The sequence below is a fragment of the Hyperoodon ampullatus genome, assembly GCF_949752795.1.
Source record: "Hyperoodon ampullatus genome assembly, chromosome: 17".
NCBI lineage: Eukaryota > Metazoa > Chordata > Mammalia > Artiodactyla > Ziphiidae > Hyperoodon > Hyperoodon ampullatus.
The window spans coordinates 7,889,373-7,914,280 of record NC_136930.1 but is presented as its reverse complement, the minus strand read 5'-3'; the positions used below and the strand labels follow the sequence as shown (position 1 = coordinate 7,914,280).

The 24,908-nt window shown below is 44.0% G+C and overlaps 1 protein-coding gene across 1 annotated transcript in view; it reads right to left on the bottom strand.

Moving 5' to 3' along the window:
• Positions 1-24,908, bottom strand: part of CLVS1 (clavesin 1) — a gene marked incomplete at both ends in the record, with an annotated part of 146,613 nt that overhangs the window by 7,700 nt on the left and 114,005 nt on the right. The window contains 2 exons of the mRNA XM_079722789.1: positions 19,516-19,751; positions 24,336-24,446. Coding sequence (XP_079578915.1) covers positions 19,516-19,751; positions 24,336-24,446 — 347 coding nt within the window. The remainder of the gene's footprint in view (positions 1-19,515; positions 19,752-24,335; positions 24,447-24,908) is intronic.

The following is a 24,908-nucleotide window of genomic DNA, read 5'->3' as shown; positions in this document are numbered from 1 at the left end:
TCCCACATTTTTCAACTGTAAAATGATCTCAGACTAAGTGCTATTTTAACCCCAAGATTTCACGAAGTCTACGAGACCTGGTTAAATCACCCATTAGTTCTTGAAAAGAATTAGACGTCATTTTTCAAAGTTCTACAATTCAGACTTTAAGCTAATTTGCTCAGATAGTCTAAGTTCCTCTCTATCTCAGCATTTGTCTTTACCTCCTTCTAGAAAAGCATAACAATACTAAAAATGACAAAATTTAGCCAGACCTGGAAAGCCTTTCCTGAAGTTTGTGTATGCCCAATACATTTAGATTTCATGAGTCAAAAAGATTTACCTTTTAAAAATATTTTTATTTCCGTAAGCTTCTAAATATTGAATTCAGAGCTGCCAGGTGCTACTTAATAACTATTTTCCTGTGTCATTGTAAAGCGTTTTAGTTTATTTAAAGACACTTCTTGCTACATATCCGCAGGTCACAGTTTCCTGCTGCAGAGTAGCTCCCATCTGATCTGGAGCCACCAAGGGTTTTCCAGTGTGCAGAAAAATTCCAGTTGGCACTCAGCAAATCTTGCTTGTCACATCTGAAATCAGTTTCAGAATGTTTTGGAAAGGAAGATTTCAACACACACTTTAATTGGATATTTTTAGAATTATCACCTACAGGAGAGTTTCCCATCCCCAGGGCTGGTTATATAATTATTGTCATCATCTCATCGTGGCCATCAACAATAACAGCCACACTATTTATTGAGTACTTATTTCATGCCAGGTTCTGCACTAATTATTTAGCCTGCATTATCTTTATTTAAACCTCACAATAATTTTCTGAGGTATTGGTTAATTTACAATGTTATGTTAGTTTCAGGTGTACAGCACAGTGATTCAGTATATATATATATATTCTTTTTCAGATTCTTTTCCCTTATAGGTTACTACGAAATATTGAGCTTAGCTTCCTGTGCTATACAGTAGGTCCTTGTTGGTTATCTATTTTATATATAGTAGTGTGTATATGTTAACCCCAGCCTCCTAATTTATCCCAACCCCCGGTCCTTTCCCCGTTGGTAACCATAAGTTTGTTTTCTATGTCTGTGAGTCTGTTTCTGTTTTGTAAATAAATCCATTTGTATCATATTTTACATTCCACATATAAGTGATACCATATGATATTTGTCTGTCTCTGCCTGACTTACTTCACTTAGTATGATAATCTCTAGGTCCATTCATGTTGCTGCAAATTACGTTACGTTATTTCATTCTTTTTTATGGCTGAGTAGTATTCCATTGTGTATATATACTACATCTTTTTTATCCATTCATCTGTTGATGGACATTTAGGTTGCTTCAGGTCTTAGCTATTGTAAATAGTGCTTCTTTGAACATTGAGGTGCATGTATCTTTTCAAATTAGAGTTTTCTCCAGATATATGCACAGAAGTGGGACTGCTGGATCATATGGTTACTCTGTTTTTAGTTTTTTAAGGAACCTCCATACTATTTATGGTATAGCTATAGTGGCTCCACCAATTTACATTCCCACCAACAGTGTAGGCAGGTTCCCTTTTCTCCACTGAGGTGAGTATTGTTAATTCTGTTTTGCAGATCAGGAAACTAAACCTTGGAAAAGTTAATTAATTTGCTCAAGTTTCCACAGTTAGTTGTGGAACTAGAATCTGAACCCAAATACGACTCTATAACCCACATTCTTAAACACTATGCTATACTGTTCAAGAAATACCTACAGGGGGTTTCCCTGGTGGCGCAGTGGTTGAGAGTCTGCCTGCCGATGCAGGGGACACGGGTTCGTGCCCCGGTCCGGGAGGATCCCACATGCCGCAGAGCGGCTGGGCCCGTGAGCCATGGCCGCTGGGCCTGCGCGTCCAGAGCTTGTGCTCCACAACGGGAGAGGCCACAACAGTGAGAGGCCTGCGTAACGCAAAAAAAAAAAGAAAAGAAAAGAAATACCTACAACTTGATAAGAAACCAAAGGATATTAACATATATCCAGAACTGTTAATATTTCAAGTTCTCAGAGGAGCATTTCTTCTGTTGGCATTGATGAAGCCAGCGGTTAACAAAATCATCTATTATGTATTAAAACTTTATTTTAGGCACAGTGATGAAATCAGAAAATAGCAGAACTTCATTCAGGAAAAAAAAAGTGTTCTAGTAATTACATGTTGTACAATCGTATCTTCATCTATCATGACCAGCAAAGAATTTAATAACACTTCAAGATCCTTTCTTTTAAATGTACAGCATTCACCCAAATACCTGGGAACAGCTCTACAGAACTGGAATCAGCCAACATGGAGAGTCGATTAGGATGGAGAAAGGGAGCAGATAAGATTATCTGAGAACAGAGCTCAGCTGCCAGAAGACAAATCAAGGCCAGGAACTTGGAGATGAGGAGGAAGGAATGAAAGGAAAGACCAAGAAAGGCCCTGGTGGAAACTGGCAGCTGCAATTGGTTGTTCCGCTTAATTTATTTGCAAACCAGTTTATTGCTCTTTATGAAACAATGCATTCCTGTCATATTAACTCACAGTTTTTCACCGGTACCAGGTGGACAGGATATTCCCACATTCTCTAGAGGGCTATGAGAGATAAAAGATACAATAAAGCTCTTGGAGCTCGTTCAAGGAGAAATTATTTCAGTGGACAGACATCATTTTACCAACACTTCTCTGAATATGATCTCTGGGTATGAACAGCTGATAGCCTTTCTGATAACAGAGGCAGCCCTTGCCTGCCCTCTTGAAGAAAACCAAAGGAAAGAATGCAAATTCAGAAAATAGATATAGAGAAGAGGATTATTTAATTATAAAAATATTCTTAATTTTACCGAGCAATTTCTCAAAGCATTCCTTTAAGCAGAGTCGCCCTAGTGCACCTGAGGATGAGAGTGTTCAAGGTCATAATTAGCGTGTGTTGTGTTCAAACCCTTTAGAGGAGCCCCAGGCAGCAGAGTGAGGGCTGCAGCTGTCTTAGGGCCAGTCTGTAGCTGAACCAGATGACTGTCCTTGCCGTGAGCTCACATTCTGTGTGTGTGCAGGTTTCCAAAATTTTGAGAAACAGAATGCACTGCTATAGATACTCTGATGTGGATTCCGGTGTCCTGAGTGGTCAGAGGATGGTTCAAATAATGCCTTTTCAACATGCAGATATTTCTGGAGAGTTTTTTAATACTACCCATCATATCTTAAAATAGCAACACAGCAAACAGCTACAGGTGCTGGCACCCCCTGCTTTGAATGCACTCATCTTTCATTAGAATTAGATGGGCACAAAGAGCCGCCAGGCACTTTCAGAGCGTCCCTAATTTTTCCAAATTATTCTTCTCCCTGTGAAATGGATGGTGCACAGCCTCAGTGGAGTTCCTTTGCTAGAACTAGAATATGGTGTTCTGAAGCAGGTAGAGAAATGCCAGAAGCTGCCAGCAGCTGAGACCATGAGGATGACTCATTCCTCCTGAGTTTGAAAAGGCTGGCTGGGTTCTCGATAAAAACTACCTTCTGTAAGTCTGTTTTTGAGTCAGAGGACTTAAATGGATCTAAATGACAGGACGTTAATGGATCTTCTTTGATAGTACTGCATTAGCCTGAATATCGATTTTCTTCCTGAGTAGCTGTAGCTTCCCCACTCAGAATGGGGTTTGAGGACAGCACAGTACATGAAAGTGTGACAGAGTAAGTTGCTTTTCAACTGTGTCTTAAAGACAGGGTACAATCCGGGCTGGCGGGAACGGGAACAGACATCCAAGACAGCTGCAGTGCTTTGCACAAAGGCAAATGCCCCGAAAAGGTGCTCAGTAAGCCCCTGTGGAAGGAAGGAAAGAGAAGGAAGAAAGGAGGGAGGGAGGAAGGAATACGCAAAAGTGTGAGAACAGATGTGATAAAGGAGACGGAGCATTGGGCTTGGAACGAAGAGAACTGAATTTACAATATTTTGCCACCTACCAGCCCTGTGATCTGGGCTAAATCATTTAACCTCTGTGGGCTTCAGCTACTTGATCTATAGCATGGGGATAATAATCTGTCTACTTTTATTAATTTTAATCTATTCAAATGCTCTATTTTTAAACATATCTATTTTTTAAAAATTCTCAAAACCTGAAAGGCTCAATTTTTCAACAACCCTTAGAATAAGTCCAGGAACATCTGTGTCCAGTCTGGCATGTGGGGAAATATTCCAGTCTAGGGCCTTGCCACTTAAAGTGTGGTCCCCAGACTAGCAGCACCCGTACCACCTGGGAGCTGACGAGAAATGCAGGTTCTCAGGCCCACCCCAGACCCACTGAATCAGAATCTGCATTTTAACAAGATCCCGGTGCTTTGGCTGCACACTACAATCTTCAAAGCATTGCTCTGGAGCCGTCACTCCCTGGCTAAATAATTGTGGGGCAGTAGGACACCTTCCCATCCCAGGTTTGCCTGAAAGGAAATCTGCTTTCATCTACCTCAAGAAGAGCTGCAAGGATTTGTCAGGTGTGGCTCATTCAAACCAAATTCCTGCTTCTGTTCACTCAAGGATGCAATATCTTAAAGAGTCAGAAGAGCTCATGAAATGCCAAATTTATTACTAGGGAACAGCTCTCGGTTTAGGAAAATCTGCCTTCAAATCTGGAAAACATTTTGGAAATTCGAAGTTGAGCAATCCTGCTTTCCCACTTCACATTTTGTCCATGTTCATGTCACGCAATACATTTTTTCAAAAGATTTGAGCATGTCGGTGCTTTGTGACCACCTAGAGGGGTGGGATAGGGAGGGTGGGAGGGAGACGCAAGAGGGAGGGGATATGGGGATATATGTATATGTATAGCTGATTCACTTTGCTATAAAGCAGAAACTAACACACCATTGTAAAGCAATTACACTTCAATAAAGATGTTAAAACAAAAAAGTTTTGAGCATGTACTATATGCTAAATAAGGAAGGGAAAATATCTCTGCCTTCAAGGTATCCACATGAAAGACATAGAGATTAATATAAAAACTCCTGTCACTCTGGCAGCTCTGCATACTCTCATTCCAGAGAGTTGCCCAGACTCAGTGTCAACAGCTCACACACAGGTTGGAAACACCCTTGGAAAGTCAGGATTGTGCTGTCTCAAAGCTGGGCATCAGTGTAAGTGCTGGACCACAGGACTGATCCAGTCAGAGAAGCCTTGTTCACGTGACTAGTGGGGCTGACACAGACAATGAACGTGGAAGATGGAAGCAAACGAGAAACTTCTGGAACGTGAGAAGTGCTGGGAAGCCAAAGAATCAGGGCACTGTGACAGAGAGGGCCTCGGGAAAGGGGTTCTTGTTCCTTTAGTGAGGATGCTCCTCCACCAAGACGCACGACTACTGTGATTCAGTTTGGATCTGTTTTATACTTTGGTTCCAACTAAACTTTTCAAAATAGCACAAAAGTCAGCTTTTATAGTAATGCATCCAGATCTGTGTTCAGTGGGTAGAACCAACAAGATTGGGGAGAAGGTTATGTGTTCAGTTTTGGACACGGTTAGTGTGAGGGCTTGTGTGGCATCCAGTGAGAGTAGTCACATAGGCAGCTGCTTCTATGGTTCTAAAGCTCAGAGGAGACTTCTAGAATGAACATAAGTTAGGGGCTCCAAGGCATAAAGGCATGCAAGCCACGGGAACGGAGGAGAGCTCCAGAGTGAACATCAGAGTGGTAGGAGGTGAACCACAAGTGGTTCCCTTGAAGCCAAGGGTGTAGAGTGAGAGTTTCAGGAAGGATGCTCTACTGACCTTCCCCCCGCTCAGCTCCTCCTCCAAGTTCCCTATCTTGGGAAACAGAAATGTTCTCCAGCAAGTTACCCAAGCCAGAGACCTCCAGTTATTCCTGAAATCTCTTCCCTCTGTTCCCCATAATGACTTTATCATCAGGTCACGTTGATTCTACCCACTACATATCATTGAGTCCACCTTCTCTCTGCTTCCACTCACACAGCCCCGGTCCAACTACCGCCATCTCTTGCCTGTACTATTGCGGGAGCCCCGGACAGTCTCCGTGCATGTACCATCCCTCACTCCAAGTCATACTTCTCACAGAAGACTGGGTGCGCCTTTTCATAAACTCATATATTCGTGTCACTCCCCTGCTTAAAACCTTTCCATGACTCTCCTTTGCTCTTAGGATGAAGGTCAACATCCTTCTCAAGACCTATGTGGTCTTGCATGCCCCCCCCGACACGACACCTCTTCTCGTCTTACTTTCTGCTCTCCAACCTCTCTGGGCTTTTCTGTTCTTGTTTTCGTTTTAATTCTGTATTTCATTGAATCCAAGATGTCATCAGTTGTAAGACAGGTCCTGATTTCAGAGATTTTTAAGTTAAAAAAATACGTCTTATTATTGGTAAAACACGGTCGTCCCAGGAACGCCCCTGCTCCTTCCAAATGCAGGGTGTTTGCTCCCAATTCCACGCTTCTCCTTTCACCTGGGAAACTTTTTCTCAACCCTCAAGTCTCAGTTTATGCGTGACTTCCTCAGGGAAGCCCTTTCTGACCAGCACCCCTCCCAGACCAGATTAGGACCCTCAAGATGCACCTCATGGTACACTGTCATTGTCAAAGCACTTGTCCTGGTGAGAATAAACCAGCTGTTTGTACAGTGATGTGTTTAAAGCCTGCCTCCCTTCATAGGCTGTGGACTCAGAGCAGGGGCGGGGTCTGCCCTTCCAACCACTTTACCCTCAGCAGCTAACACTTCACTTCACCCTCACAGCACAATAATAAGGCAGATCTAATAGTTTTTCCCGTTGGAGAGAGGAAACCAAGGTCACAGAGAGATAGCTACTCAGGTCACATGGCTCCTGATTTGAACCCACAGAATCTGATGTAGATCCTGGTCTCTTAATGACTCTATCTTGTACTACGTCTTGGTGTCTAGTAGGTCCTCAATACATATTTGCTGCGTGAATAAATGAACAAAGTTTTCAAAAAGATAAGTATCATAAAGGTTAGTTGTTAATGAAAATTCAGAAACTAGGAGAAATCATCAGACTAAGGAGGTAGTTACAGATACCCTTAGAGACAATTTCAAAGTCTGATCAAACATTGATTACAAATAAGACGATGACCCTGTCCTACTGCATTCTGCGTGGTTGACTGTTAAGCTCATCACTCTACAAAGTCCCCTGTTCCTGACAGCATTTACTGCCACACAATTCCTTCCTTCCTTCTTTCCTATTTCCCTTCTCCTTTTCTCTCCCCGTCTCTCTCCTTGCCCTCTTTCTTTCTTCTTCAGAAAATGTGCATTGAGCATCTATTATATACTAGGGTATGTGTGAGGCACGGGGTACATACTGGTGAATAAAACAGCACAGCCTCTGCCCTGAGAGGGTTTATAATCTATAGAAGGGAGATTGAATACATAAGCCAACAGATGTGTGATTATGGGATTGTGATCCCTATTAAGAAGGAAACAGGGACTTCCCTGGTGGTCCAGTGGCTAAGGTTCGGCGCTCCCAATGCAGGGGGCCTGGGTTCAATCAATGCAGGGAACTAGATCCTACATGCTCCAACTAAGAGCCTGCATGCCGCAACTAAAGATCCCACATGCCACAACGAAGACCTGGCGCAGCCAAATAAATACTAAAAAAAAATTTTTTTAATGAAAACAGTGCTCAGTGACAGAGAAGAGCAGGGTGGGAAGGGAGGGGTCTTTGGGACGGGGAGGGTGAAGAACTGCCTCCAGGGCTGTGGGTGGAGAAGCCAGCCCTGATGAAAGAGTGGGCCACGAGCCAGGGGAGAACATCTCGGAGCAGGGAGGCCCTGGAGCAGGAAGAAGCCTGGCCATGGAGGCGGCGGACAGAAGCCAGTGTGGCAGGGGCCTGTGATAAACGGCAGCAGCCTTTATCCAATGCAGGGAACCAGTGGGAAGTCTGCAGAGGATGTTGGGCAAAGGGGTGGCATCATTGTGATTTTTAAAGATTACACTTAAGATTCCATGGATAATACGCTAGATTAGAGGGACAGAGAGGAAGGAATAACACTAATAAAGACCAATGAGGATATAACTGCTATCCAAGCCCAAGAGGGCAGGCTTACACCAGGACGGGTTGGTGAGTGGAAAATCAGGACTCATATGAAGACTAGACCTTCTTGGCAGACAGAGAGGAAGAGAGGCAGGGGGTCTGTGTTGCTAATTCCCCCCGCCTTGACTTTGCCTTCTGTGTCCAGCACCCACTGTGCATGACCGCTCTGGGTGCAGGGCTCCAAGGGTACAAAATTCCTGCCCTCTGCACACATTAAGGCCAAGAAGAGGGAAATGGCCAATGTAAGTCTGACTTCTAACCAGGAATTCAAGGCGTCTCCCTTCAAGCCACCACACCTAATCATTGCCTGCTTCTCTCTCAGGGAGTTGGGAATTTCCATAGTTAGTGAGAAACTTCCCCTGGGAACGAAGTTAAAACTCTAAAAAACTGGAAATCCTTACAAACCATACTGGAGAAGGAAAGCTACTACTTATCATCCTGTTCCTCTGTAGGACGTCCTGGGTACTGTCTCCCCCTGCTGCCATCTGACTCTGACAGCAACCCCTGAGGTTATATCCACTTTAGAGTTGAGGAAGCCAACACTCCATGTGGTTAAGCCAAGACTTGACGTGTGCCTAACCACATAACTAGAAAAATCAGTTGAAGGAAGTGACCAGAACCCACATCGAGTCCCATAAGGGGAGACTGGGGGAAAAAAAAAAGGCAAGTGAGAAGAAAAGAACTGTAAACACTGCCTCAAGGTCTCAAAGCTGAAGCAAGCGGCTGGGATTAGGATGCGGTGACACGTGCCTGGAGCCCCTGAGGCCCGTCTTGAAGAGCAGTGGAGCAAAGGGAAGCCGGGCCAGCGGGGCTGATCACCATCATCACAGGGACACAGGCAGCTGTATCCCAAATGGGGCCCTGAAGGAGTTTCCTCTGAGATGCTGAAAGCTCAACAATGCTCATTTATGGCCTTGACATGAAAACTCGAACACTGCAGTTTGGATAATTTAAGCCCAAATAAGATCTACAGCAGGTTTGCCTAAACCTGAAAAGGAGCTGAAATTCTCTATGCAAGCAGTGCATTGTTTTTATGATTGACACTTCAAAGAGATTTTTATCACGTATCATGTCAAATATTTGTTTTCATCCATACGATCACTAAAACTTACATAAGAGACCCACTGCTAGCTAGATGTTGGGTACACACAGCATCAGCGTTACTGGAATCAGGCAAAATATTTGTCTACCAACAGCAATATGTTCACAAGAAATAAGCTTTCTTTGCTTTTCTTGCCTAGACTACATCTCCCTTTCCCAGTAATTGCATCTGACTATGAGTCTTCAGCAAACAGGAGTCTTTTTCGGAACAGACACTGTGAGTAGCGAAACACTTTGCACTTGAAACTACACCCAGTCACACCCACGTCTGTTCATTTTCCTCTAATTCAACCCTACTTCCTGGCTTTGCCAGGAGCTTAGAACTCTTTATCTCATAATCTGTCATGTCATTCGTTAAAAAAGAGGAGAACATGGCATCCCCCCACCATATTTTATCTGGCCTCATTCACGTTCTTATGGACTGAATTCATCATAGATTTTCTTCCATTCTAATGTTGCATGGCTCTATAGGATTCATTTGCAAGGAGATGCACCACCACCCCCACTTCTGCCCCAGCAAAGAAAGTTGTATAAAAGCAGGACATCCATCTCAGCCGGATGCACAAGTAATGATGAGACTAGGCAGCTATTTTTCTTGGTTCTTTAAGATATGTTAACAATTTCCTGTCAGCATCCACGCAACACTTCAGTATCCAATAACCGACATAAAACACCAGGCATGTGTGGTGTACCCATGAGGTCTTTGCTTCTAGAAGTGATGATATCTCAGGCACTAGCTGCCTGAAGAGGAGTGACACCCCAAAAGTATGAAGTTCAATCCTGTTTGAGCTATAAACCAGTCACAAGACAACTTACAGGGCAGCAGGGACTGCGGGGCATTCATTAAGAAATGACGCATTATGTAATTTTACTGAATGTAACCTCCATATGGAACATCTGTTCCCGGGCCACACAGTAAAATGGGCCCTTTTTTGCCCCGACTGCTTAGAAGACAAGGGTCCTCCTGTTTCCACACTGCCACCCCTCATTCTTTTCGTATGGGTTGTATTTCACGATGATGTATTGCTTCTGCCGGAAATGAGTGGTTATCCAGCAAACGCGTACGTTCACCCTATAAAACGAGGAGTACGTGCCGAAAGATCACCAAGGTCATGGCCAATTCTATTGACAGCTGAAAACAGTTAAAACGACTTTCTTTTTTAACCACCCAGGCAGGACCCAAAAGGGAACAACGCGGCCAAAACTTTCCTTCTGGCTCGGAAATCTGAACTCGATCCGAGCGTTCCCTCCCCTTCTCCACACTGCCTCCAGAATAGCGTGTGGCTCACAAGGTCTTTTGACGGCGTCCTGCTTCTTCCATGTGGGATCTAGGAGAGGCCTTTAGGGAGCATAGGGACGAAGGCGTTTTGTCAAACGGATCAAAAGCAGTCCTTCCGGGCTTCCCTGGTGGCGCAGTGGTTGAGAGTCCGCCTGCCGATGCAGGGGACACGGGTTCGTGCCCCGGTCCGGGAAGATCCCACATGCCGCGGAGCGGCTAGGCCCGTGAGCCATGGCCGCTGAGCCTGCGCGTCCGGAGCCTGTGCTCCGCAATGGGGGAGGCCACAACAGTGAGAGGCCTGCGCACCACAAAAAAAAAAAGAAAAAAGCAGTCCTTCCACTGTGTAGCTGGACAAGACCCCAAAGCACTGGTCCCTCTGATGGCCCAGTATACAGGGTGGGTGATGTGGATCATTTCTCTGGAAGCTGGGGCCACTCCTTACTGGCATGAGTGAAGGTGCCGCTCGGGTCTCTAAGGCCTCTTCCTCTACAGACAAGTTTCTGGATTCCTAATAAGTTCTAAAGGTTTCATAAATAAATAAAAACAGGAGTTATTGCATATACTCAGCCAAACTTTATCTATGATCAGGCTGCATCAAAACCCCCAAATTACTGGAAATGACAAAAACTGCCAGTTTTGACTAATGAATGGTGTTATCTCTAGCTAAAAAAATAATCCTGGGAACAAACTTCTTTACATGTAAATACACACCGAAGGCAGCAGAATCATTGCCATGTCATGCCAACTTAGAACGTCAGTATGGAATTTATAACTAAAATGTTATGTGTGCGCTCTTCTACACGGGTGCTGCAATAGTGCCACTTTTTGCCTTGAGGTGCTTTGCTCACACTGGTCTTTTGATTCCACGAGGTACAGGGGCCTGTGATCTCGGCACAGAGGAGCTCTCCCTAAATACCTATCGAATGGATAAGGCCAGGCTTCTACTCTGTGTATCTTCAAAGTCACTTTGGCTCTGCTTTTCCTCAAAGTGACTGCGTCTGATTTGGTGGCTGGTGAGCCTGCATCACGGGCTGGGTTTAGCTATCAGGCCCCATTCAGCTCACTCACTGTACAAGGAAAAAGAAAATGTGCCTTTCTGCCTGTGGTAATTTCTGGGCTTTTGAGAAGGAACCACAGCTCCACCATCATCATGCTAGGAGTTCCTCTTCCAGGGCTGAGACACAAATGTTTATTTGGAAAATTAATGAGCTGAATGAGACTGGAATCCCAGATAGTACATTAAAAACATCATCATCATGCCTTTCCTTGAATAGCAGGGATGCCAGATTGAGCCCAGATCAAAATGCAGATGTATCTGAGCGCACTGTGAGGGGACCTCCAGGCGACAACGGATGAAAATTGTGAGTCAGAGTTCAACCCGGTTCCATGAACTTAAATCAGCTCCCTGACTTTCTCTTTCGAATATCCGGGCAGCGTTTTCCATCCTCGTAGCCTCTGGGAGATGAGTGTACTGTAAGATGTTAATGGCTGCTCTACTCAGAAAGCACCCTCTGGGGCTTCCCTGGTGGCGCAGTGGTTGAGAGTCTGCCTGCCGATGCAGGGGATACGGGTTCGTGCCCCAGTCCGGGAGGATTCCACATGCCGCGGAGCGGCTGGGCCTGTGAGCCATGGCCGCTGAGCCTGCACGTCTGGAGCCTGTGCTCTGCAATGGGAGAGGCCACAACAGTGAGAGGCCCGCGTACCGCAAAAAAAAAAAAAAAAAAAGCACTCTCTGATGAAATAGCTCTGGTGATGCAGCTTTTTTCCCTGCAGGACTTCTCAGGACATTGACTATGATAATCAGACGAAGAAAAATATTTTTTAAATCTTAGTACCAGTGGAAAAAAAGCATAACTGTGTACCATGTACTTATATACTTATATATTTTTTAACTAAAAAATATTAAGTATGTATGGAGCGCCTGCCATGTGCAAGATACCATGCTTTTGGCAGAAGCTAGCAGTGCGGCCAAACCAAAAATCTTCAGACTGAAAGTCAGGACGCTGAGCTTGATTCCCAGCTATTCCACTGAAGCAGTAATGGGCAAGGGGTTGGGGTGGATATCTTTACATCATGGTTGAGAGTCCACGAAATGTAATGGAAATTTACCATCTATAAGACTAAAATTTAAGTCAAACAGCGAATAACTTCGTTTTTGTTAAAATTAAAGATCTTAGGAGTTTTGTAAATAACACTGATTCCATCATGGCAACATGAGTTGGTGATTACTTAATAAATGCAAAGTTCTCATTACCCAACATCTATATGTGTGTGTGTGTGTGTGTGTACACACACACACACAACCATGTGGGGGACACCTGATGATCTCCAGATGACATCTAAGGACCTCCTCCCGCTCTAAAATCTCCTAAGTCCCTGATAATAAGGAGAATGATAAAATGTATTTTATATGCAATTTTAGTATTTTATATACAATTTTTGTGGAGGGTGTTTATCCTGCAAACAGAAGCTGTCTGCAGTGGTTTAGACAAGAGGAACTTGCTGGAGATCAGTAGAGGATGGCCTAAGATAGACTGTTTCTCTCCCTGGCTGCCCTGGCACAGACCACCTGTCCTTCCGGTATGGAGGGAACGCACCGTTCTGATCTGGTCTGCACCCCTTCCTCGTTCTATAACAACCTGGTTTAGTCCGGGATTTTACCCTGCCCTCCACCAGAGTGAGCACATGCCCAGGCCTGGAAACTCAGATGCACACGCGCCCTGCCTCAGTGATGGGCTCAGAGACGGCCCAAAGCCTGGCTTTTCAGAGGCCTCCCTTTAACGTTCACCCAGAAATGCGGGGAAAGACACTGTTTCTTTGAGATCATCAGCTCCATTGGCAGTAGCTGCCATCAGGGTCAACTAAGATTGGGAGCAACCAATGGAGTCATGAAACAACGCCTCTGAGAGCAATGTGTGATCTCTCCCGGGCTGCAGAGGGGCTGCTGATAACCTTGCCTTCTCAGTGCCGGGTCTGAGCAGCACTGTACCAAACCGGCCGCTTCTGCACGAGCATGGCTCCACCTCTAGGGAAAGGCTTCAGTTCCTTACTTGGAATCAAGATCTTAGGATAAAATTTACATAGGATTTATCACCAGTAATTTAAAAAAAATTTATGTATATGTGTGTATGCATACATTTCAACATATACATATATCCATTTGTACATAAACACCAAATGTATACATATGTGTACAAGTATATGTGTAAATGTATACACGTATAATACCTACAAATATATTTTAAAAAGTAAAACCTTTCCAAAAATGCTCCTCATCCACCAGTAGTTACTTCAAGATTGTGTATGGGTGTGCCTTTTATTTATTTATTTTTTTTTTTGCGGTACGCGGGCCTCTCACTGCTGTGGCCTCTCCCATTGCGGAGCACAGGCTCCGGACGTGCAGGCTCAGCGGCCATGGCTCACGGGCCTAGCCGCTCCGCGGCATGTGGGATCTTCCCAGACCGGGGCACGAACCCGCGTCCCCTGCATCGGCAGCATCGGCAGGCGGACTCTCAACCACTGTGCCACCAGGGAAACCCATGGGTGTGCCTTTTTAATGATATCCATAGCCATTTAAATTACTTTATCAGAGATATAGGCTAGAACCAGAAAGTAATTAATAAACCAATCCTAATAACTGAAAGAGATGTCACAAAATCTGTGACACTGATTTAAAGACCATGCACTTCCTTCATGGGACAGAAATTCCAGGCCTTCCCTCCCAAAACTGAAACAGGGCTGCTGGTTCCCAGTCCAAGCCATTCCCTCCTCCTTCCAGGCAGCAAAAGCTCCTTCAGTTTGGGGGTTGTCCTCCCCCTGTGAATCATGGTGGACCCCTGCCTCAGACATCTCCACTCGTGCTGGACACAGGGGTAAGGACCTGGGTTCTGGTGGCAACCACTGAGGCACTAGAATAAACATTCCTGTAGCCACCTTACTTTGTAACTTCTCATTATGTGAAGTAATACATTTTCCTTATTGTTTAAAACAATGCAGTTGGAGTTTTGTCATATTCGCAGCCAAATAATTATATAGAGCCTAATACAAAGCCTACTTACTGTTATTTGTTGGACAGTATTAAAAAGTTTGGCTACCTACTTTCCAGATCTTAAACATATTCCAGTAGTAAGTTAGGAGGAAGTGGGGTGCTTCAGACCTACACAGTCCCAAGAGCACAAAGTGGCAGCCGGTGGCCTGAGAGCAAGGACACAGACTATAACAAATAAAATAAAAAACAGAAACAAGAAGTTAAAAATACAAAACTCAGGGTCATCTAGTATTAGAGCAGAAAATGTCACACACTCAGCCCACAAAGGCATTATCATATCAAAGAACCGACCAATATAGAAATAAGTAGTATAGAGAAATTGTCAACTAAACTAATAACTTTTTAAAGTTTCTGTGCTCAAGGGTTGAACCAAAATTACCTGGAAAAAAAAAAAAAAAGTGCTGTTAGAGCCACTCATTCACTGAGAACATCACACATCTTGGATTTTACTCTGCGCCTGTGCCAGAACCCATTGTTCCGAGCCGCCTGGAACTGAGGCAGTTTGTGCTCCTGGACCACATTATGAAAAGTGATTAGGTCCCAAGGACAGTCACAAAAGCCCATTTGATTCCAAATGGGTCTGAAGACTGCTGGAAACTATGGCAGGATTAGGACTATGGGCATCGTCTACCCACTGGAATTGACAGCGCTGTTGCAGAGCTCAGACCCAGGTCATCAGGCTCAGAATAAGGAGGCACGTCCTGAAGCCACGCAGCAGGGCACATGCTGCCCCGTAAGCTGCCTGCCCGTCTCTGGATGGTGCAACTTGGGGCTGCCTGACAGGCTGTGCTGGAGAACAGGCCACCATATGGGGTGGGGGGCTGGAAGAGATGACCTTCAAAGTCTCCTCCAATTCTGTTTCCAATTTTCTTATCCCCTCTGGGTCCTTACAGGCCAAAAGATGCTCTGAATGGTGACTGTGCTGTCCCTGTAATCTTCTCGTTCCTCACAGAGCTCTGTGAGGCATCTGACGGCAGGCACAGCCTGGTAGCAGGAGTCCTTGCTGGCGTCACTGCTGGCACCAGGCTGTCACTGCCCACCCTGCTGCGGCCTGAAATCCCCAAGCAAAGACTCAAGGATGCCAAGGACAGCAGGACTGGTGGGGTAATGAGATGCATATGCAATTACTAGCTACTCTGGCATAGTCCTGGATGTTGACTCTGATATTTTACCTTCTCCAAAACCTGGGTCAGCTTTGCCTTCCTTCGTGAAGACTCCTCTGAGTCTTCTGGTTGAAATTAGTGAATGCGTCCTCAGAGCACTGCGGCAGGTCTAACACCTCCTTCATAGTAGCTCTCCCATTCTGCACCTAAGTATAGTTATTTGTGCAGACGTCTTATCTCCCCTGTAAGATCCTAAGAGACGAGATCCAGGAGAGTCTTGGTGAATCAGGAGAATGAGCGCTTTCCGTCTGGAGCTGACAATTTGTTTGAAGCAATTGGGCAAGTGCACCAAGGATGGGTTTGTGAGGTGGAAGCTTTCACTCAACGTTGAAATGCAGCGAGCGTGTAGAGCGTGTCTGCTGCGTGTCTGCTGTGTCGGACGTGGAGTCGGATTCTTGGGGAGGGAGTGAGGTGAACAAGAGTTAGTTAGACAAAGCCTTTACCCTCCAGAATTCACTGGCTGATAAGGGAGGGTGTCACCTCCTCTGATCCTCAACATTAATTCAGAGGTGGAACTTGGAGTCAGGACGTGTCTAGTCACCCAAAAAAAGGTGTAACTCTGTAACTGATCGACTGGGGAAAGAGTGGCAAATTCCTATTTCATGCCACTTGACTTTGGAAGTTCAGACATAGGAAGGTACGATGGCCGTATCCGAAAGAGATAGGGTGGGGACAGGCCACATGAGATGTCACTATTCCTGTTCATGGAGGGGCTGGAGAGAGAAGGCTGGCACTGGAGTTGAGGACAGAAAGTACAAGGAAAAGCAGACAGCGTGCCATGTCTTATAGAGGACACGAACCCAGAGCGTGGAGCCAGCGCGCCTGGGTCTGAGTCCCAGCTTGGCCCTTTACTAGCTATGTGAGCTCGGGCAGTTGCTTAACCTCTCTGTGTCTCAGTGTCCTCATTTGTAAAACGAGAATAATGACAATACCGTTCTCATACAGTTGTGCTGAGGATTTAAAGAGTTTAATGAGCTAAAGGGCTCAGAACAGTGTCAAGAGTGTGAGTTGTCGTTACAGTTGTCACTGTGCCGTCATCTGGACTGAGCGTAGGTCAGGACGCGGGCCGCTAAGTCAGTCTCTTCCCTGTTGAGGCACGAAGCCAATCTCTCAGCCACCATGACCACCACTTCCCAGAGAATGTTGACTAGTAACCTGGGGAGTAAATGAATTTCCAGGTCCCTCCCGTCCCAGCAGAGAGGTTTTCCAGACATTTCAGTGTAATAATCCTGACTGAGCAGGAAATGCAGAGCTTCTCCTCCTCCTGGACACTGTGTCGGTTCAGGACATCAACATGAGCCCAGCCACCCAAAGGAGGCTTCGACAGTGACACTCCTCCTTCCCCAAACGTCTCCAGAATTCAGCTGTTCTTCCACTACTTCAGTGTCCGTTCTGGCCCTCATCTTCCCACCTGAGCCCCCATATCAGCTGCTGATGGCTTTTAGTCTCCTTTTCTCTGATAATTCCACGATTCTTACAAACCCCAGACTGTGTCTGGTGGGAAAATACAGATGAAAACAAAAATACGTATGGTTGTCCCACCATCAGGATTATGGTTAAAACTGACCTAGAGGGGTGGGATGGGGAGGGTAGGAGGGAGGCCCACAAGGGACGGGATATAGGTATACATAGAGCTGATTCAGTTTGTTGTGCAGCGGAAACTAACACCACATTGTAAAGCAATTATAATCTAATAAGGATAAAAACAACGAAACTCATAGAAAAGGAGATCAGATTTATGGTTACCAGGGGCAGGGGGGAGGGGGAGGGAAAACTGGATGAAGGTGGTCAAAAGGTACAAACTTCCAGTTATAAGAAAAATAAGTACTAGGGATGTAACGTATGTGCAACATGATTAATATAATTAATTAATTAATTATAATATGATATATAATATATTATAATATAATTAATATTGTATAAGTAATAATTATATAATATAATTTATAATTAATATAATATAATTAATTATGTTAAACATGAAAGTTAATAGAGTAAATCTTAGGAGTTCTCATTCCAAGGAACAAAAATTTTTTCTATTTCTTTAATTTTGTATCTATATGAAGTGATGGATGTTCACTAAACTTATTGTGATAATCATTTCATCACGTGTGTAAGTCATATCATTACGTTGTATACCTTGAATTTATACAGTGCTGTATTTCGATTATATCTCAAGAGAAAAAAATGAAGTCTGATAATATCAAGCACTTTTCACAGGTCTGGGAGAGAGAGTCTTACATACTCCTGGTGGGAGGAGGGTCATTTTGGAGGGTATCTAGGCAGTGTGGACTGAAATTTAAGGTGCACACCCCTCTGACCCAGCAGCCTCAGGGCTCCAAGTCTACCCGGAGGAACTTTCTCCGGAGAATGAAGGAGGCACATCAAAAAGGTTCAAAAGGTTCACTGAGCCCCATTTAGAACAGAGAAAAAACCTAACTGCCCATCAACAGGGAAATGGCTACACTGTGATATATCCATGTTCTGGACCACTACACAGCACCGAAAACATAAGATACACCTAGATTTACTGACGTGAAAAGGTGTTACATAATGACATGTTATGAGATGAGCTGTGTCCCCTCCTCAAATTCATGGTGAAGTCCTAACCCCCAGTACCTCAGACTGTGAGTATATTTGAGATAGCGTCTTTAAAGAGGTTAAGATAAAATGAGGTGGGCTCTAAGCCAATACGGCTGGTGTCCTCATAAGAAGAGATTAGGATACAGACACTCACGAAGAGACCATGTGAAGACACAGAGAGGAGACGGCCATCTACAAGCCCAGGAGAGAGGCCTCGGAAGGCACCAGCCCTGCAGACACCTTGATCTTGGACTTGTAGCCTCCAGAAATATGAGAAAATACATTTCTATTATTTAAGGCACCTGATCTGTCCTAGTCTATGGGACTTTGTTACAGCAGCCCTATCAAACTGGGCTACACAATACCCGCTATTAGATATTTTCTCTGGATGTGTCTAGATGTGTGTAATATATGGAAAAGACAATGGAAGGGCCCACCCCGGTCTCATCCCTCCTTTGGGGAGGGGTTGGTATTGGGGAATAGTGATTGAAGGAGTAGAATAAAGTTTTACTTTTTATACATTTCGTACATTATTTGTACATCAGTTTTTAAAAAACCCTCCTTCATGGCTCTGCGTTGAACACAGTATGCAACGTACTTCCCCACCTGCATCCGACCATCTTTGGAACATTATTCCCACTCTCACCCCTGACCCTCACATGCCTGTTTGCCACACCACGCCAGAATATCCCATCCCTCCACTGCCTCCAGGCCTCTGTCTATCTTGTCTTTTCCTCCTTTTGAAGACTGGGCTGCTGATTTTCATCCTTCAGAGCCCAGCTCAAACATCACTCACATTAGAAATTGGTTGCTAGAAGTCTTACTTGGCAGATTTTCCCAGGGCTGCCTTCTCGGTTTTTTTGTTTTTTGTTTTTAATGTCTTTATTCATTTTTGTACTCCCAGCGCCTAATCAGTGACTGTGGCCAAGTAAATGCTCAATAAATGGTTCCAAATGCATCAATGATAGAAACGTTTTCTAGCAGGTTGCTTTTTCATTAAATGTATCTCAAAGGTCCCACATTTCATTCTGTGTGAGTTAACAGATTCCGTAGAGACTAGGACTGTAATCACGACATGAATGTGGTCCCAGCCTTTTACTGCTTCATTCATACAATGGGGACAACTGTATTTCTGGGCCAGCCAACCCCCATTTACTTTCAGTTCTGGTGAAATCAGCTGAGAATGTACTGCAATTTATTTTATGCAAGTTCTGTGCTCATAAAGATCTTCAGTTACTTAACCCACAATAGACCCAAATCCAAAACGCCTCTTGACCTCTAACTGGGAGGCTCTGCTAACCCGGGCCTTACCTCTTCATCGGCTTGGGTGAGCACTCTCTCTCCAGATTGGAGGATGTGTGTTTCACGTGCATTGCATTATAGGAAGTGTGAGTGTAATCATTTTCGTCGCTGTAGTCAGGACCGAGTAACGTCCGGGCCCAAGTTCCCATGTCATAAGGAGGAAGGGTTCCTCCAAATTCAGACGGCAAAAATTCAGGGTGTATTAGCTGGTGGAGGCTGTTTAAGTTGTTTCCATGCAGGAAAATCTGGAAAGAAAAAATAATTAGCAAGAAAAGCATCCAAAACGTATGACCAAGCATTGAATCTAATACACAATCTAGCAATGACAAAGTGGATGCACTGCTGGTGATCATGGGGTTTAAAGAGGCATTCAATTTTGTGTCTGTAGCTTAGTCTGCATAAAATGTTAATTTATTGCTCAGAAAAGGGCCTGAATTAATAGTCCTTAAAAATGAAGTTCATGAACAAATTGGGTATTACTTGGCCATGGCCCAAATTTACACATACAGTCATCTCTTAATTATCCCTGCTGATGAAAAGAGTAAGGACGTAGACCATCCAAAACCATCCAGTCATGCTTCACATTGCGATGTTCTCCCCCGGAGCACCCTCCGGACCCTCCTCCACCCTCCCCATCCTTCCCAGGCCTACACCAAGTGGCAACTTCTTTCTCAGTCTGTGCCAGTAGCACCTGCCCACTCTGGTTTTCCCCTCTTCCCCAAATTAACACTTCATTGTGTGATGACTTCTAGTTTTTTCTGATTTGTTCATTTATGTCTTGCTTCCCCATAGCAAGAAAAGTATGCTCAGGAAAAGGGACAGTGTCTTCTTTCTCTTTTAATACTCTCCTAGCTCCCAGGGTGGTGTGGGCACAAGGAAAAAGCTCAGTGAGTTCTTAGTCAGTGGAACTGAAAACTGGGACCTGAGAATTTACCGTGAGATGTTTTTGCAACGATTTTCTATTTTTGTCTGGATTTGCCAATACCCTCAACAAACAAGTTTGCATCTTCTAAGCATATGATAGATGGTGATGGAAATTAGTCAAGCAGGGGAGAAAACACCCCCAAATAACAACATTTTCAAACAAATGTATAAAGTGGATAAGCCACAAGTTGATAATTACCATTGCCTGTGATTTAGGAATTGACTCCTGAAAGTTTATCTAAAGTGCATCTGTAAAATGACATCGGTTCGCACACTTCTTCATGTTGCAGGCTTAATGCGCATAAATTGTACTCAAGTACAGGGCCATCAATTACACACACACACTCACCCATACTTAACCATGATGAAGTGTAAATGTGATTTTTAAAATACATATAGTATAATAATATACCATATAAGTACTATATTATGCTATATACTACATACTACAGGCATCCCTTGTTTATTGTGCTTTATTGCACTTCACGGATATTATGCTTTTTATAAATCGAAGGTTTGTGGCAACCCTACGTCAAGCACATGGCATCAAGTCTATTGGTGCCATTTTTCTAACAGCGTTTGCTCTCCTGTCTCTGGGTCACATTTTGATAATTCTCTCAATATTTCAAACTTTTTCATTATTATTATATTTGTCATGGTGATCTGTGATCAGTGATCTTCGATGTAACTATTACACTTTTTTTCTTGTTTTGTATTTTTAATTAAGGTATGAACTTTTTTTTAATAAAAATTTTACTTTTAAAATTTAATAATTATTAACATTTATAATATATTTATGTTGTTTTGGGCAGTTGTGCATTAATAACATTTTTAATGATTACCCAACTTAAAAGAAAAATTTTTGATACTTAAAGCATTAGGGTCATGGGTAATCCAAGAGTAATTTAAATTTATTTACATATTTTTGTTGCAAAGAAATGTAATAGGGTGACCGATAAAATGCTTTCCAGTATAAAAAAATGTTATATGAGGCTATGAGTCGGTGGGGGAAGTATAATGGAAATACAAGTTCAAGGAGAACAAAAAGAACATGTAAAGTTTCTGACTGTTAATGAGGAATTTGTTTAATAATTTTTTAAACATCTTTATCGGAGTATAATTGCTTTACAATGGTGTGTTAGTTTCTGCTTTATAACAAAGTGAATCAGGGGACTTCCCTGGTGGCACATTGGATAGGATTCCATGCTCCCAATGCAGGGGACCTGGGTTCAATCCCTGGTCAGGGTACTAGATCCCACATGCTGCAACAAAGGAGCTGGCAAGCTGCAACTAAGGAGCCCTCCTGCCACAACTAAGACCTGGTGCAACCAAATAAATAAATAAATATTTTTAAAAAAAATAGTGAATCAGCTATACATACACATATATCCCCATATCTCCTCCCTCTTGCGTCTCCCTCCCACCCTCCCTATCCCACCCCTCTAGGTGGTCACAAAGCACGTAGCTGATCTCCCTGTGCTATGTGGCTGCTTCCCACTAGCTATCTATTTTACGTTTGGTAGTGTATACATGTCCATGCCACTCTCTCACTTCGTCCCAGCTTACCCTTCCCCCTCCCTGTGTCTTCAAGTCCATTCTCTACGTCTCCATCTTTATTCCTGTCCTGCCCCTAGGTTCTTCAGAACCTTTTTTTTTTTTTTAGATTCCATATATATGTGTTAGCATATGGTATTTGTTTTTCTCTTTCTGACTTACTTCACTCTGAATGACAGTCTCTAGGTCCATCCACCTCACTACAAATAACTCAATTTCATTTCTTTTTATGGCTGAGTAATATTCCATTGTATATATGTGCCACATCTCCTTTATCCATTCATCTGTTGATGGACACTTAGGTTGCTTCCATGTCCTGGCTATCGTAAATAGAGCTGCAGTGAACATTGTGGTACATGACTCTTTTTGAATTATGGTTTTCTCAGGGTATATGCCCAGTAGTGGGCTTGCTGGGTCATATGGTAGTTCTATTTTTAGTTTTTTAAGGAACCTCCATACTGTTCTCCATAGTGGCTGTATCAATTTACATTCCCACCAACAGTGCAAGAGGTAAGGTATGAACATTTTTTTAGACATAATGCTACTGCACACTTAATAGACTACTTTATCACAATACTCGCCTTTTTGTGGTGGTCTGGAACCGAACCCGCGATATCTCCGAGGTGTGCCTGTTTATTATAATGTACTATATAAGTATATAATAAATACTTGCTACTTTGTTCTGTTGTACTGATTTTAACTTCTGATGTAATGACATCATTTAACGAGGAAGGGGACAAGAAGCTAAGTGTTAAAATTCTTCACAAGAATACTGTAGCACTTCAGAAAACAGTGTACATTTTCTGACACTGGATTGTTGGCTATGACTGAATTTTAACAAGAATTTTTTTGAAGAAATTCACATATTCTGGCTTTTGCAAAATGTCTCACTGGAGGAATTGTAGTATTTGAAGCATGGAAAAGCTGGAGCAAAATACTGGCCCTGGTACCCACCCACCCACGCAACACTTCCAGGTCTTAGAGGAAAAGGAGCGCTGTTGAAACTGGCCCTCTCTCCGGGGGTCCTGTGGGGTGGAGGAATTCAGCAGGTAGGAGGTGGAATCCCCACCTGTCAGATTCTGTTCTGCACCCAGAGCTCCAGAAACCCCCTTCAATGGCACAGCACAAATGTCGATTGCTTTGTGGGAGGAATTCCCACTGGATCCTTCTTAAGTAGAAAATGAAGCCAGTGGGAAGCATGAAGCCACATTGAGAACAGTCTAGGGCACTTCTCTGCCCTTATCACTGTCGTGAACCCCAGACAGATTGCAGAATGTTCCAGAATGTCTCTGCCTCTTGGGCCTGGTGAATTCTAGTTCCCAGTTCCACACTCATTTGGGGACAGCGGAATTACCCCGTATCCCATACCCTACTGCAGTGTTTCCTAAGGATCTGGAAGCATCTGAGGTCTAGGAGTTAGGAAACCTGCAGAGTGTGTATGGGAGGGTGTCCCTCACATCGTCACTCCCCCCTGAATACTCAGAGCTCTTCCCCAGCACGGGGTCCCTGGGGCATAGAGGCCTATGTAAGGCGCTGTAAGACTGACCCCGGTTCCTTTAAGAGGTGACGTCCCTGAGCCAGGTGATAGCTGAAATCGGAAAGCTTACAAGAAAAGAGAGCTAAATGGGAAAGAGAAATTGGTGTCCTGGAGTCTCTACTACATGAATGGCTTTATGCTATCTGTCTCATTAAATTACTCCAACCACTCTGTGATGTGGGTGTTAGTTTTTCCATTTTATAAATGAAGAAACTGAGATTCCGAGTGGTTAAAGAATGTTCGGTTTCTCAGCTAATCAGAATGCCATGAAAAAATACCCAGCTCTGGTGGAAGAGGCTGGCTTCCCAAATGTCATCAGCTGATGCAATCAAGACTTTAAAAGACTTCTTCCTACGAGCTCTATTATTTCCAAAGAAGAATGCTTTCCCAATCTCAAAGGTGATGGAGCTGGCAGCTATGACCCAAGAGCCATGGGGAAAAATACAAATCATCAGTATTCTTCGTAGCGATAATACATTCACAGGACAAAATGCTAACTCTTAAAATATTCCATGAACAGGAAGCTGCTTGACCCCATATTTCCCACAAGCATTTACAGTAAAAGGGGCATCTGGTATTTGCATGCCATCAATATTTCCTTTGGTTTGCCACCCGTACGGTAAAATAACTCAGTTACTAAATTACTGATTAAATCCAGGCCATTTGCAAACTCCAGCTGAGGCTCAAATGCTCAGGGGCTACAGAAAAGCAGGAAAAAACAATGAAAAATACAGAGAGAGGGAGAGAGAGAGGGAGAGGACAGGCTTTGTAATTGTGCCTCTGAATCCCCCCTTTGGGTTTTTGTTTTCATTACCCGTTTCCTGGTCTTGTCTTTAAGGAATGGCTTGATGAGCGTGTAGAGGGCATGAATGTACCAGGGCTGGTTGACAAAATGGACTCCTCCGAAGCGGGCAGGAAAGCTGTCCTGGGTGGAAAGAAAGAAACGCACACCAATCAGCACACGTCACAGGTTAGGTGGGAGGGGGTGCTTCTTCTCTCAGACTGAAGCACCAGCTAGCGGAGGGAGAGACAGGAAACACCCTCACTTCCCAGCTGTTAAGGTCTTGTCTGTTCCCCTTGCCGCCCTCTTCCCCTGTGGCTCCACAACTGACAAATCGTACGTCAGGCCTGTCTTTTCCAAGTCACAATGATATGACCTCCGACATGACACCAGAGCATTTGCAGCCCAGACAGTGAAGGAGTTGGAATTCTTCATAGTGTCAGGGCACCAAGGCTTCAGGTCCCATGAGCCCTGCAAGATGGCTCTCTTTACCCTTTACCCTCATTCTCTGCTCTCCGGCTCCAGCCCGCTCCACTGGGTGATCGTGACGATAACTCAACTTTCTGGGTGACTGAAGCTGTGTAGGAAGGGGTTGGAAAAGGATTT